The 15,760-nt window shown below is 43.6% G+C and overlaps 1 protein-coding gene across 1 annotated transcript in view; it reads right to left on the bottom strand.

Moving 5' to 3' along the window:
* LOC308280251 (NLR family CARD domain-containing protein 3-like) overlaps window positions 1–15,760 on the bottom strand; it is a gene marked incomplete at both ends in the record, with an annotated part of 54,730 nt that overhangs the window by 13,233 nt on the left and 25,737 nt on the right. The window contains 2 exons of the mRNA XM_080720512.1: window positions 10,559–10,852; window positions 11,269–11,565. Coding sequence (XP_080576638.1) covers window positions 10,559–10,852; window positions 11,269–11,565 — 591 coding nt within the window. The remainder of the gene's footprint in view (window positions 1–10,558; window positions 10,853–11,268; window positions 11,566–15,760) is intronic.

The following is a 15,760-nucleotide window of genomic DNA, read 5'->3' as shown; positions in this document are numbered from 1 at the left end:
GGTGTCATTTCCAAATACGCGTCAAGGACTCCTAATCAAGTCATATGACGCAACCCACGCGTCTGTACGACAAACGGTTCATGAGATATAGAGGCACTTCCTGTTTGGCGAAGGGCACTTCCTGTTGCACCAATTAAGGTCAAAGACTCCTAATCAAGTCATATGACGCAACCCACGCGTCTTTACGACAAACGGTTCATGAGATATAGAGGCACTTCCTGTTTGGCAAAGGGCACTTCCTGTTGCACCAATTAAGGTCAAGGACTCTTAATCAAGTCATATGACGCCACCCACGCGTCTGAACGACAAACGGTTCATGAGATATAGAGGCACTTCCTGTTTGGCGAAGGGCACTTCCTTTTTGGTCCGTCCATCCGTCCGTCCGGGGTGGGGTACCCCTCGGGGGACCCCCCTGCAGCCGGCCCCGTCTCTCCCGGTGGCAGAGTTACGGCCTTTTTTACCCGCCTGCAGTACCGGTGTTCAGACGTGTGGGTACCGGTCCCGTCTCGAACGGTCACTCCTAGCCCGAGTTATGGGTTTTTATGTGCGCTGCAGTACCGGGGGGCCGCCACCAGGCTGCGCTCTCACGTTTGCCCCGGTCCCGTGGAGGGGGGTCCGCACGGTCAAAGTCCCGAATTTCCCATGAAAGTGCCGCTCCTATTTTTGGGCCCCTTCGGAGCCCCTTAGCGGCGGCGCCAGGGGGTCCGCGGGGGTCCCCGGAGCTCCAGGGGGTCCCCGGGGGGTCCCTCGGCCAATGCAGAGGCCCCTTTATTTAAAAGAAGTACAATAAAACATATGATGACTCCATAGATCTATTAATAGAACATGGGGATGGGCATATAGATCTGAAAACATATGGATGACTCCCTAGATCTATAGAACTATGTATTTTTTATTTATATCATTTTGTTATTTATTTAAGTACGAATAAGAATTAATTATGGCACAAAGATAACCCCATACATATCCCCAAGTCCACAGTCATATCGCCAGGGGTCCCTGGAGGTGGTCCCCGAGCGTGTGCCACTCTGTAATGGTTTAGACAATTCGCCATTGACTGATTGTTTTCAGACAAGATATCGTAAGGATATATTCAAATAGCTTAACTTATAGATAGGAAAGCCCAATAACTTACTCTTAGCCAACATGGCAACCCTGGTTGCCTGGCCAACCCTGGAGCTTTTTGATTGGCTAGTGGAAAAGGCCTCACGTGATTGGCTCTCAACCGATCATGTGACTTTTGAGACAAACATCACACAACAGAGATTTCTCTCACAGTGAGAGAGATTCACAAATGCAGAGGGGGGAGGGGGCGCAGACACACGTGTGGATCTGCAGGTGTTTGTGAGAAAATCTTAGTGTGAGAGAGAAAAGCTCTGTTAAGACATTTGTCAATCATTGAAAGACATTTGTCAACCATTGAAATACATTTGTAAAACATGGAAAAACATTTGTAAATTATTGAAAGACATTTGTAAATTATTGAAAGACATTTGTTAATCGTAAAAACTCATTTGTAAAACATGGAAAAACATTTGTAAATTATTGAAAGACATTTGTAAATCATAAAAACACATTTGTAAATTGTGGAAACATTTGTAAAAATTCTGTTAAAAAGCGGTACGTTTGTCTCAAAATGATGGAACAGGAAAAAGGAATGCGTGTGTGTGTTGGTCTATTCACAAATGCAGATTCACAATTCAAATGCAGAATTGATGAGTTACAAATGATATTTTAGATTGAATGCACACACAGATAAATACATTCTATTTGTGGATTGCAAAATACATTTGTAAATCACGGAAAAACATTTGCAAATACTGGAAATATTTGTGCAATCACAAAAAACATTTGCAAATCCTGAAAATATTTGTGCAAATCCTGGAAATATTTGTGCAGTATGGTATTGGACACACACATATTATTGAGACAAATTTCTCCCCATACAAAACTGTTATGAAGGCTCCTGTCAATCAAGGCTACGACAGCTTTCAGGAAACCGGTCGAGAGTGTACAATGTAACCAAATGGGCTGCTACGATGGGTGAGCACACCTTAGGAATGACATCAGAAAACCCATCGTAAGGTCTCCAGGACGATCGTAGAAGAACCTGTGAAGGCTCCTTTCAATCACGCAGACCTGTCTTACGAAGGTTTTTTTTAAAGGTGACCTGGGGCGCCCTTAAACCCTTCGTAGTGAAGCTGATCACTAGAAGTATAACTATAAAAGTATATAAAAAATCGATCTAAGTCAAGTGGATGGTAGAGTAGCTAGCCTAGGCTACACACCTGCCATAAAAATAAGTAATATAGTGAGGGGAAAAAAAGAAAGAAAAAAAAAGATGAACTATATATTTGTTATGTTATGCGTCTGTTGGGTTGCTTGAGAGAGTGCACCACAACAGAAAATACTTACATAAAAATGAAGAGCTCCCCATTCGTTCTCAAAGAGTGGGCCGGGGACCCTTGGGGGTCTCCAGCTAAATGATATATAATTCTGCACGGAAGCGGGGATAGAACCCGGCGTTTCCACTTGTCAGTCCAACACACAAGCTGTCGCACCAATCGAGCGCTGAATTTTATTGGCAGGGCTGTTGTATTTAGTTAGTAAGTTATAGGAACCAAATGGACCCTCATCTTGGGTATGTAGCCTGTACAAATGGGACCATTTACAGACCTGCCAACCCTGGGAAATTTTTTTGAGTACTCTTGCGCGGGCACGAAGTGCCCGCGCGGCGCCCGCAGCGCCCGCGCAGCGGGCGCGGCGCCGAATTTTTGTTGTTTTCCCGCACAAAACAGCGTATATTTTGGGGGGTTCCATGCACCTTTTTGGGTGGGACCTTTACAGTTATGTTAACAAAATTTCACACCAGAAATGTAGCACATTGCATGTCTTGACTTACACTAATAGGAGGAGGCAAGATGTTAGAACAACCTTTTAAATAAAAATGCCATTTGGTCTGGAGAAAAAGTAGGCTAGTATTACCAGGCAATACAGTAATGTTGCTTTGGCAATATTGTTGACAAATCTTTAATAAAATATACTAACTGCACTTGCTCAGAGTTAGTTAACAATTAGCCCAATAGACTAGCAAAACAGTCTCACCAGTGACTTAATGAATGAACATACATCAACATAATCATGTTATTCAAATAGCAAAATAGCTTTACATTGTCAGGTAGGCTATTTACCTTTAAATATTTACCTGTGTCTTTGTTAAACATTGTTAATTGAGCAGCCTAAATACAACCACCTTTCTGTGCATGATTTGCATGAAGTTGAAAGTATTCAACTCATGTAGGTTTCTAGTGCATTCATTAATTGATATATAGGCCTACATTGTGTATAGATCAAATACCGTCTAGTCTGTATATTCATTCATAGAGGATACAGGCTACTCATTGTTAACAAACCATTAATGTCTTCATATATTCACAGGTGATAAATAACTTGTTCACCTTTAATGTTTTTGACAATACACATAGTCCCCCTATTAAATTCCTCCATTCATACTCATTTAGAGATAGTGGAACAGGGAGCCCAGTATTTTATTTTCATTCGTTTGGATCTTTACTCTAAAGCCTAATCATGGTCAATGTATGCTACAGTTCATTGTACCTGGTCACAAGTTTTGACATTTCCCGACTTCGCTCACGTGCAACACCGTCGTATGACGAAGTATAACACAGGCTTCATACACAACAAGCTGTCGCGGAGGCGACCGCAGTTTAATAGTATAATATTATTGATTCACTTGATTAAAACCCTAACCGCGTCGCGGAGAGGAGCGACAACACCATAACAACCATTTCATTCTCACCATCGTGGCTGCTGACATGTGAATTCACCTTAGCTGAGTGTTATCTTAATATATTACCTGTTAGTCAGACTACTCGTTGCACGGCAGCATTGTAGGGGCGACACCGATGAATCGCACAACACGGCCATTCTCCGTTTATCTTCTTTATAAATTAATCGTATTAATATCGCCGTTGTACAAACCGGGCGGCGATAGCTATGAGATGAGATGAGTAGCTTCTTATTATAACTCTATGATGAGTACTGTAGCGTAAGTGTACATGCTGCACCGCGCTGAAAAACAAAACAAACGCATGGCATCCGGTTCAATTCTTCTTCTACCGAAAAAAACGAGCATATCTTCTGTTCTAGTGCTCCCCAGCGCCATGCGCCCCATTCACACACCTTTCAAGTGGTGCCTGGGAGGAACTACACGGCAGGTTGCAAAAATCTTTGCCTCGTTTGCTGCTGCAGAATGTGTTGTTATACCACGCCGCGGGCCGCGCCCATTCCCCGAAATTGCGTAGCAATGAGGGGAAATATCGTACCTGCGTACAGAGCCTTAAAATGCGTGCTTAGTACGCAAAATGCGTACGGGTTGGCAGGTCTGCATTTAATTGTACAGTACACTCTCTGAGTTACACCCATGATGAGTGTTCATTTGTTTCCTACTTCAACCTTGTTGCCACCGCTCTTGGCTAGCTCGAGTTAAAGCCTTGGGTTCGACTCCCATTTAAGTGCATCACCACATATCAAGGACCTCTTGGGGTCCCCGGACCAACTTTGAAAATTGAAGCACTATAATATAGTCTCATGGTAGCTTATATAAATATTTAAGATGATTTAGACGAACAGTTAAGTCGTAGTTTAAATTTAAAACAACTAGGCTATTTTGTGCAGCCGTTAAATCTTCCAAGTGAGTTTAAAATAAAAACAAGGGGTCTGTGTGGTCAGTTAGCCTACCAACAAGTTTGTTAATTTTCAGCATTGTTTTCTACTTCATTCTTGCGGGGCGAGTACAATCACACAACAGCTGAAATTCATTTGCGAGCAGCTGGTTGTGGGGATCAATCAGGACCCAGAGCCATTCAAGGAGAGTCGGTGCAGAGTTGCATCATCTCCGTTCACATGGGGGCAGAGTTGGCAGAACTCTATAATACAAGGCTCTGGCCAGCCTAAGGGCATGCGTAGCCTGTTTTGAGAGAGGCGCGTTTGGGAAACAGCTTCGTCGTCGTACCGGAGTGTCCTACGACGGGCTTGTACGACTGCGCTTTGGGAAACCCGGCCAATGCTATTTCTTTAAATAATGGGGTAGATATGTCATTATTTTAAACACACTCGGGGAGGTACAACAATCTAGTGAAGCAGAACTCAGACTTGCAGCTTTGTTGTCCTGTATTCCTGGCAGGTCTGACTACTATGTCAGTTAATCAGAGTAAATGAGCATGAATAGATCAATAATGCTAGTACTATAGCCACAAATAAAACACAAAGTCAGCTCAGTTTTGGGATCATTTTAGAAAGAATGATGATGACAACTTAAGTGTAAATCGCACAAAGTTTGTTTGCATTCCTCTCTCTCTCTCTCTCTCTCTCTCTAGTTTCACACCAGAACATGTTGACGTGTTAATCTTCCTCGAAAAATGTAGACCAACCTGCTGAGCAGCCAGTAGTCTGCAGTAGGTCAGCTGACTACACTGTACATTACATTTATTGTAGTTCTAGTTATTTTCTCACTGATAACCAGCTGTGTATTAGGCTCTACATGTTACACAGATTACAACACAATGTAGGCTAAGATGATGATGATTTGTCAAGTTAAATCATTTCTTACTGCTGCAGCCATGTAGCATCAATGGACGCATAAATACATAGAGATGATAATGAATTAATTGTATATAATTTAGGGCTGGGGATCGATTAAAATATTTAATCGAATTAATCGCACGATTGTCCATAATTAATCATGATTAATCGCAAATTAAACGCATATTTTTTATCTGTTCTAAAACTACCGATATATAATACTCATATCAACATGGGAGGTAGACAAATACCTAGTTTATTCAAATTCTATATGACAAATAGGCTTACTGTCCAGAATATTCGAGAAAATGTTTCCATTAGGACATATTTAAATTAACTTTTATATATTTAATCACTTTAACCACATCATCCCTATTCTGGGGGGAACATTCACCAAAAATAGCTGATCTACAAGCTCACAATAAGATGCGTTGTGAGCTTTTAATCTTTTATTTTGTGAAGAGTTTGTGTATGGAAAAATTACTCAAGTACAGTGCAGCGTTTTACAAAGCATAGAGGCTCTAGGTTTAACTGAAGTAATATTGATAGGCTACATTTTAAATATTATCAATGTATTCTGGGGCAAAATGTACGTTTCCATTAGGACAGATTAGAAATAAATTAACTTTTTACTTGGCATTTAATCACTTTAACCACAGCATCCCTATTCTGGGTGGAACATTCACCAAAATTAGCCGATCTACAAGCTCACATAAGATGCGTTGTGAGCTTGTAATCTATTATTTTGTGAAGAGTTTGTGTATGGAAAAATTACTCAAGTACAGTGCAGCCTTTTACAAAGCATAGAGGCTCTAGGTTTAACTGAAGTAATATTGATAGGCTACATTTGAAACATTATCAAAGTATTCTGAGGCACCGCACCCTGGACTGGTGTTACGATTATGGCACCCCTAGTTCACTTTGATAAACCCTGTTATTATGTAGACACTGTGATGGCTCGTTGGTAGCCTTAGATTAACAATACATTAACATTAACGTGACGACGCCACAAATTGCGGTGGTATTGCTTGGAGATTATAGGCTATAGCTCGCTGAAGATGTGGCACAAGGGATTATGCCCATCCAGTTCCCTGGCCCCTGCGATCATGTTGTGTGCACTGTCAGTGATCAGCAGTTTGCTGACTTTATTTTCAATGATACACTCTCCGGCTACACGCATGGTGGAGGCAATTTGGGGCAGACAAGCACAGACAAGTTCCAGGGCTAGTAGGCTAGTAGGCTACGTCTGAAGCTAATGTGAAGCTAACGTCTTCATAACAGTCAGCCCATGCAACAGAAGCCTCCACTCCCCGTCAAAATAATGTGCTGTGTTCTCGAGAGAACTGTGATTACTGAGTGAAGTCCAATAGTCTCCAATGAGTGCAACCATGGTTGTCTGTCTGTGTCTGCCCCTGCCTGTGTTCCAAAACCTCCACCGCTCTGACTGTCTGTGTGACTGTCTTGTTTACGACTGCGTGTCTCTGAGGCTGCATTCGCTTCCTGACTACGGGGTGCACCGAGGCTCAAAACTCACTGCACCCGGGGGCAAAAATCACAGCGTTAATCACGCGTTAAAAATATTATCGCCGATAAAAGGATTTTGCGTTAATTACTTAATATCGCGTTAACTTCCCCACCCTTAACACATATGGTGCCAACCCCGAGTTTCCCGAGTTTGTTTTCAAATAGACCGCTGTGCCAACCCCGAGTTTCCCGAGTTTGGCCTTAATTACTTAATTAGGTTAATTACACTCTCACCCATCTTGTTACAAAGTTTGTTGCTTCTGTGATAAAAAATAAGTCAGAAATCACATATTCAACAAGTAATGTGACCAAAAACAAAGACAAATGCTTCCCATGAACCACAATATTGCTAAACCATGGCTCAAATGGCTCAAATATGAAATTCATAATAACTCGCTATGACGAAATGCTTTTCAGTGCGTCCAGGCCATAGAGTATATATAAAAGGTCCAGGCTAGTCAATTTCACCTTTATTACACACGATGGCGCCATTGTCAGATTAGTGTACCCCCTGCTGAAGTGAAACCAATGGACTGAAGCAAGCCAGCCAGGGTGTGTGTTTGTGACACACTATCTACTTGTGTTGTGATCATCACCCACCAACAACTCTAGTCTGCCTGCCTATCGTTACATTATTCTGCAGCTTCATCATCACATCAAACAAACGAGTGGGTCGCTGTAATTTCTACTTCACCATCAAAGATGGCGACGCTGCGCTACAACAGCAGCGGGACTATCCATTTTACTCATCATCATCATGATCACCGTTTGAGCGCTGCTCAATCAACTCCAACGGTGCAGACTGCTCCAAACGGCAAACGGTGATAGTTCGCTGGGTAAGTGGCTCAAACGTGCTGGCTGCGGTGCCGCCGCCGCGTCGCCGGGCCGGTTCTCCCCGTCCCCGATCAACTCCAAACGGGCAGTCTTCTCCAAGCGGCGTCGCGGTGCCGGGCCGGTTCGGTTCTCTAGACGCCGATCAACTCCAAGCGGGCAGGCTCTTCCAAACGGTGACGCGGAGCCGGGCCGGTTCGGTTCCAAACGCCGTGATACGGCTCCTTCGCGGGTCGCCGTCAAGTCGTCCTGGTCAACGTACCACGATGTCCCGATCACGCACCGTGATGTCCCGGTCCTCACGCTGCTTAGCCGTCGGCCGGACCGATTGTCCGCACGCCGTGATGTCCTGGTTCCTCCTGGTCCACTCCAAACGATTGTGGTTCATCATCACCTCAGTAACCTTACCTCAGTAACTAAAAACCTGCCCACGCTAGCCGGAACAGCGGCCCGTCGGGATAGTGAGAGGACCCCCACAAGAATTAGTCGGTCGCGGTGACAAACAACATATTCTTCATCATCATCATCATCATCATCATCATCATCACAACACACTCTAGTCTATCACGGGCTGCTGTGAATGTCCTGTTAGTGGGTCACTGTGACAAAAAAAACGTGTTCTATTTCATTACAACAATGTCACCTCCTTCAAAGACGGTGGCGCTAACAACAGCAGCTGGTCGCGGTGGTGCGGGGAACCAGTCGCTAACGCGAGTCCATTCAGCTCTCAGAAGTCGCAGTCTAAAACAGCCGATCTACAAGCACACAACGCCAGCCGATCTACAAGCACACAACGCCTCGCATGGGGAGGCGTTGTGTAGTCCCCTGACTGACTCGGTGAAGAGTGGAAACCACAGCGAGATCGAAGGCACACATCCCATTCCCAGAGACCCAGACCACAACTTTCCAGTGAGTTTGTATTTTATAGCCTATATAATCGTCAGATGAATCAATTTATTTTTTATAATCTAAATCGCTCTGGGTAGGATAAATGTGTCTGCTAAAACTTTTAGGCTAAAGGTGTAAATTGATTTGTGTTTTTTTTCCTCCCATCTGGGAGGGGGAGAGAGAGAGAGGGCTGGAGGGATAGATAAATGTGTTTATTGTGTGTGTGTGTGTGTGTGTGTGTGTGTGTGTGTGTGTGTGTGTGTGTGTGTGTGTGTGTGTGTGTGTGTGTGTGTGTGTGTGAGAGAGAGAAAGAAAGAAAGGGAGGGAGGATAAAGCTCCATTGAATTGACTGTGTGATTGATTGTGTGAGAGTGTGTGTGTGTGTGTGTGTGTGTGTGTGTGTGTGTGTGTGTGTGTGTGTGTGTGTGTGTGTGTGTGTGTGTGTGTGTGAGTGAGTGAGTGAGTGAGAGAGTGAGAATGTATTGTGTGAGAGAGAAAGAGGAAGGAGGAAGAGAGAGAGAGAAAAAGTATTTATTGTTGTGTGTGTGTGTGAGAGAGAGAGGGAGGGGAGAGAGAAATAGTGTGTGTGTGTGTGTGCGTGCGTGCGTGCGTGTGTGTGAGACACATTGTATTGTATTGTAAATGGATTTTATTTTTCTATATTTATAGGTAGTGGTTCGTGCAGAGGAGCCTGCTGACTTCCCTTTGGAGAACTGAAAACTTTCCTTGGCCTGCCTGCTGTTTCTGACCGGCCTCATCTCAACTCACACGTGCACGCACGCAGCCTCTGAACTGTGAACATGCACATGCACACGCACACGAGCATGCATGCAGACTCTGAACTGTGAACGTGCACACGTACAGGCGCACGCATGCACGCGCGCAGACACACAATGTGAGAAACAATGTGAACAAGCCAGAGAAACACTGAACTAGCAAGAATACACTTGATTGAAAACGGTAAAGAAACAAAATAAAAAACACTTATTTGTCTTATTCTTTTGTATTTCTTTGAAGGAAAAATACTGTAAATACAATATTGAAGTCATTGAAATCAAAGCTAAAAAGATCAAGTGAGTTTTCAGCCTGATACAGTATCATTCACTAAAAGCTGTTTTTCTCAAAACAAGGTCTAAAAAGGGGTCATTTTTGGCCGTTTTTTTTTTTTTGTCTGGCCTATAAATACAGAAGCGAACATCGTAGAAACATGGTTCTTGGACCGGGTGAAACTAGAGAATCTCCTCTTTCATTCAATGTGTTGTGTGATTTTGTCACGATAAAACTGAATGCGGAGGCTGTCTTCGAAGTTGGTCAAAAACATGGCAAGAGCACAGTACAGACAGAAATAAGCCATGGCAACAGATGTGTTAATATAATTATGTATTATTGCTGTCAGGCAGAAACCTTTTATCTCCATTTTTGAAGTTTCTTTTGTTTTAATGCCCTACTTCATCATGCAAGAGTGTCGCTAAAAAAAATGTGAAAATAGCAGATCTACAAGCTCACGTATTGTGTTCTTGCAGATCGCCTATTTTCACAATTTTCAAATGTTTTTTTTTTATTTTTTTATATAATAATAAAGCATTAATGGTTTTGGACATGTATATAAATTGTTTTAAATTAAAGTTTGTTATTTAGAGCACAGGAAACAACCAGATTAACCAACACATTTTTATCTGTAACACATCCATTGGAGTACACAACTACATACCTTTATAAAACAGGTTGTCAGTGGCACCACTCTGCTCCACACTGAACATGTTCTTCCTTTCACAAAAGAACTCTTTGACCTTCTTCCCTTCCTCATCGTTGGTGAAAATCAGCTGTGTAGAGTTTGGTCCAGAGTCAGACACCATCCATTCCCCTTCATCTTTCTTCCAGCGATAGGTGACCGGACCTGATATTAGGGACTGGTCACTACGATCAGTGACACAGACCAGTGTGCAGCTGGTAGAGTTGGATGTACAAGGTATCATGATGGCCACCACTGGATTTCGGACTTTCTCTGTTGGGGCGGGGGGAAAAGAATGAACACAGCTCAGAATTACTGGTGATGTTGTCTCCAGACTGCAGTTGGAACATGTTGGGAGTGTGAGCTTCCGTTTTGGTGCAGATACACATTCTGTACTGTAGATACACACGTTTTCTTTGTCTATGGAAGTAGTGTAAAAAAGTAAATTATAGAAATTAGACAAAGTTTATACTTTAGGCCCACTGACCCGGCTTTTCTCTCTCTCTCTCTCTCTCTCTCTCTCTCTCTCTCTCTCTCTCTCTCTCTCTCTCTCTCTCTCTCTCTCTCTCTCTCTCTCTCTCTCTCTCTCTCTCTTTCTCTCTGTGTGTTTTTTTTTAATTCAGATTATGATTAAAATGTAAATACAATATTTAACTATAACATGTATCCTTCATTCCTACAGTACTTACTGACTTCAACTTTGTATTTCTTGCTCTGCATTCGGCCGTTCACCTCCACAGAATAGTGTCCACTGTCGTTCATGGTCATGTTGTTGACGACCAACCTTCCAGTTTCTATATTCAACTCTGTACGGTTTCTATATGTAAGGTAGTAATCCACATCAGGACCGAGGACCTCATCCCATTCTGCTGCCTTATTGGGGCCATGTTTCCACAGGATGCCGGTGATGGGTTCAGTAACAGAGCTGGTTTCTGGAAGCAATTCAAGGACTCCTCCCTGTTGTATGTACTTCACATCTTGTTGGTCTGTGTAGAGAAAATAATTTCAGTCAAGTTAAACAATAAAAGCAGTCAGTACTATGAGATACAGAAGAATGAGGGTTTAGCAACACAAAATCACTACAGCAGCAGACTAAAACTAAACTAACAGTAAAAGTAACTGTAAAAGCAACCATATTACTAAAGAAAATACAGTTTTATTGTAGCACAAACTAATGCAGGGTTGAGATCATTACAGCTGATTTATGCTTTGTGTCTGCTATGGATCCAACATGAAATGCCAGAGATCCAAACAAGCCACTGCATGAAGAAATTCATTGATTCTCTTAAGGTGTCTCCACACCAAACAGCCTACAGGAGACTCCTTCTGACTGTACACAGACTGCAAAGAACTGCAAAAAACTAAGCACTTATTATTTTTTTCATACGACGCCGACTGTAGTTACTGTATGGCAGTGGTGCCAGGTCTGCTCGTTATAAGCAACGTTGATCCTGTTTTCCTATAATGTTGCTAGTTGTGGGTTGCTTTTGTTTGGGCTTGTTTCTGAAGTGTAGTTGCTTATTTGGCCTTGCTTTCAACATTATTTTATAAAATAACTAATGTAATAGAGCTCAGAGGTGAAACTGGTCGCTGCCTTTGGGCTTATTTTCATAGACCTGGTCGCTTATTTCACTCACAGAATCTGGCAACCAGACCCGGAGGCACTCTGTGTTGAGTGTGTTCTCCGAGGAGAAAAAAACAACAACAACACGGGCAGCTGCTGCGCTATTACTAGCCTACTGCTAGCTTTGCTTTGGATCAGATTGGAATAGGAATTGAGAGGTGGGATTGAGAATATGTTATTTAGTAAAAATATGCGACGGGAAAATGTCTCTGGCTTATTTTGGCTTGGTTTTGCAGCAGTAGGCTGTAGCAAACTATTCTACAACTCCCTCAATCTTACCGACGCCCAGGGGCGACTCAACAAAACTGAGCAAGTCCAGTTTTCCAGTTTTCGGTCGATAACGTTCCCGACCCGCTGCCGAAAACCTGACGATGAGCTCCCGTTCGGCAACAATCGGTTTGGTTAAAAGTGCTCTTTAGTGTTGTTTCTGGTGCATGACCCAATTAAAACTAGAAAGTTGTTACTTTAAAATATGCATAGTCTGAACTAGATCTCTGTCCGCAGAAACACATGTTTACAGAATAATGTGGAATGTATAGCTAGATAAGTCTCTGCCTCCAATTCCTGGGATTGCTGCCTACAATATATAATCAATGTTATACTACCAGTAAGACTCCCTAATCGGGAGATAAGCGACCGTAGGTCACATGTATACACAAAGAGTAGGGAGCAGTGTCCCCAAAAAATGTGGACGGATCCATGTTGATGAGATGAGTGTAGACATACTGGGTCGCGATTTGCGTGATTTTAGGGCAAAAATTGGAGGAGCAGTGTCCAAAACTGTGCTTTCAAAAATCGGCCTGAAGGTGGCGCTATATGGGACAGATCCATGTTGATGACATGAGTGTAGACATACTGTGTACCGATTTGAGTGATTTTAGGGCCAAAATTGTAGGAGCAGTGTCCAAAAATGTGTTTTGCAAGAATCGGCCTCATGGTGGCGCTAGAAGAGGGCCATGTGAGAAATGAGGGGTGGGGTCTCCGCGCCGCCGAGGCGGACGAATAGGTACCGGCCCCGGCTCTCCCGGTCGCTCCTAGCCCAAGTTACGGCATTTTATGTGCGCTGCAGTGGCAGGGGGTCCTCCACTGGGGGCGCCACCACTTTTGCATCCGTTCTGGAGCACAAGGAGTCGGTGGTCCCCGGGAATTCCCCGTGAGCAGCCCCGTTGGGGTGGTCATTTTTGCACATTTGGTCATTTTTTACATCTGGGGGTCCCCCAGGGACCTGGGGGTCCCTGGAGCTCCGGGGGTCCTTGGAGGTTTTAGTTTGGCAGGCAAGGAGTGTGTGTGCAAAATCTGGCATGGATCGGGGCAACGGTTGCGGAGATATGAGCAGGGCAAAAGTGTGACGTGTGACATGTGACTGACTGACGCACGGACAGCCGGTGGAGCTTTTGATAGTAAATGCGACCTACGGTCGCAATTACTGATACTATACACTGTATCATACTACAGTGTCACACACAAATAGCCAAGTGTGAATAAATAATAATAAATCAATCCAGACGTTTTGGATGGTTTCTGCCTGACATGCAGTCAAACACAAGTAGAACACATACAAAAAATACATTAAAATTCATCATGAGAGGGACTTGGGAAGTACAAAATGTATATAAATAAGATAAATAGATACAATATAAATAGATACAATACAATTAATTGACCATGAGAAGCAGCTTCACACGGACAGCCTCACAATAGGTAGGTAGGGCCTACTATTCCTGAACTATTCCTGTGTTTGGTGCGTGTGGTGTAAATGGAGGAGACAGTTGGAAGGTCATGGCCAGCAGTGGTGAAAGTGGTTTGAAATTCTTGCCGGAACTGTCCCAAAATTGGCCGCGCGGCGAAGCTGCGCGGCCGGAAAAAATTGGGAGGCTCAAACCCCCCGAAACCCCTGAAATGCATAGAAAACTGCATTTTGGCATAGTTATACACACAATAAAAACACTACAGGTCCTACACCTGAAAGGCAACGGCATTACACTAACTGTAACATGAAGCATGATTGAAATCCTAAAGGAAATATGCCTATCTATAATAAGACTCTTCATATTGTTCATTGTTCCATACAGAAGGGTAAGCAGTAGGGCTAGCAGAATCACCTAAGATAAGATAAGATAAGATGTTTATGGTCACTGTACAACATTTTGTTTAGTAGCCTATATCCACATAAACACATACAGTAGCAGCATCAACAAAGAAAGAAATGCTGATAGAGCAACATTATTCTATCCTGTCACCATATCCTGCTCTCTTATTTGTTGTCTCCCCAGGCCCCCACACACATGTAAAGCATGTTTGAAAGCTCTATATACATTCCAGATAATATAATATAGGCCTATTATTATTAATATTATTATAACCAGTTATCTAAAGTAACTAAGTAGTCTACATTTACTAAAGTACTGTATTTAAGTACAGGTTTTAAGTATAGCCTAGCCTACTTTACTGGGGTATTTCCAAAGATGCAGAATAGAATCATTTTGGTCTATTCTGCCTTTTAGGCTGCATCGCATGCAGGCACCATGGCAGGCACAGTGCCACAGACACGAGTCTCTCCTAGAGATGGGATTTATGGCTCTTTGAAGTGAGCCGGATCTCTAGGATCCGTTCCTTTCAAAGAGCCGTTCAAAAGACTGGCTCATTCGAAGGAACGGCTCCCTACTGTGAACCGAATCCTATATCGTTCATTTCAAAGAGCCGTTCAAACGACTCGATTCGTTCACGAACGTCCCACCTACTCGCTCCGTGTCAAACACTGAAACAAACCGAATCGATTACACTGACCAACACAAACCCACAGGAATAATTTAGAAGCACTTTATCAGAAAATATAAACTAACTAGTAACACGTGTGTAGCCTACTGTATGTTAATCTGACTTTAGTATAGGCTATTGTTTTCTTCCTGGACATGCGTTTGTGGCAGCTTATTTAACATGGGATTTTGACAGCTGGCTTCTCCTTTTCTTAACGGAACTCCGTTCCGGCCCCAAATGTTTTAACGGAACGGGGGTTCCGGCCGTTCCGGCTCACTTTCACCACTGATGGCCAGTGATCTTAGATGCAATGTGCTCTACCCTTTCCAGCTGCCTCCTCTGAGGTGGTTGAATTGCCGTACCACACGAGAACACTCTCCTCAATAGCTCTGTACCAGTCACACCAAACTTCTTTAGCTGACCTGTAGATTAATATTAACCTCTCCCTTAACTATATGGCTCACTTGTCAAATGTCAAGTAGGGTCCCCCGTCTCTCTGTGTCACGCACGCACGCACGCACGCACGCACGCACGCACGCACGCACGCACGCACGCACGCACGCACGCACGCACGCACGCACGCACGCACGCACGCACGCACGCACGCACGCACGCACGCACGCACGCACGCACGCACGCACGCACGCACGCACACACACACACACACACACACACACACACACACACACACACACACACACACACACACACACACACACACACACACACACACACACACACACACACACACACACACACACACACACACACACACACACACACACACACACACACACACA

Source organism: Nannobrachium achirus (genome assembly GCF_963921795.1).
Source record: "Nannobrachium achirus genome assembly, chromosome: 24".
Taxonomy (NCBI): domain Eukaryota; kingdom Metazoa; phylum Chordata; class Actinopteri; order Myctophiformes; family Myctophidae; genus Nannobrachium; species Nannobrachium achirus.
Note: the sequence above shows the minus strand (reverse complement) of the source record. Positions and strands in the feature narration are given on the sequence as shown.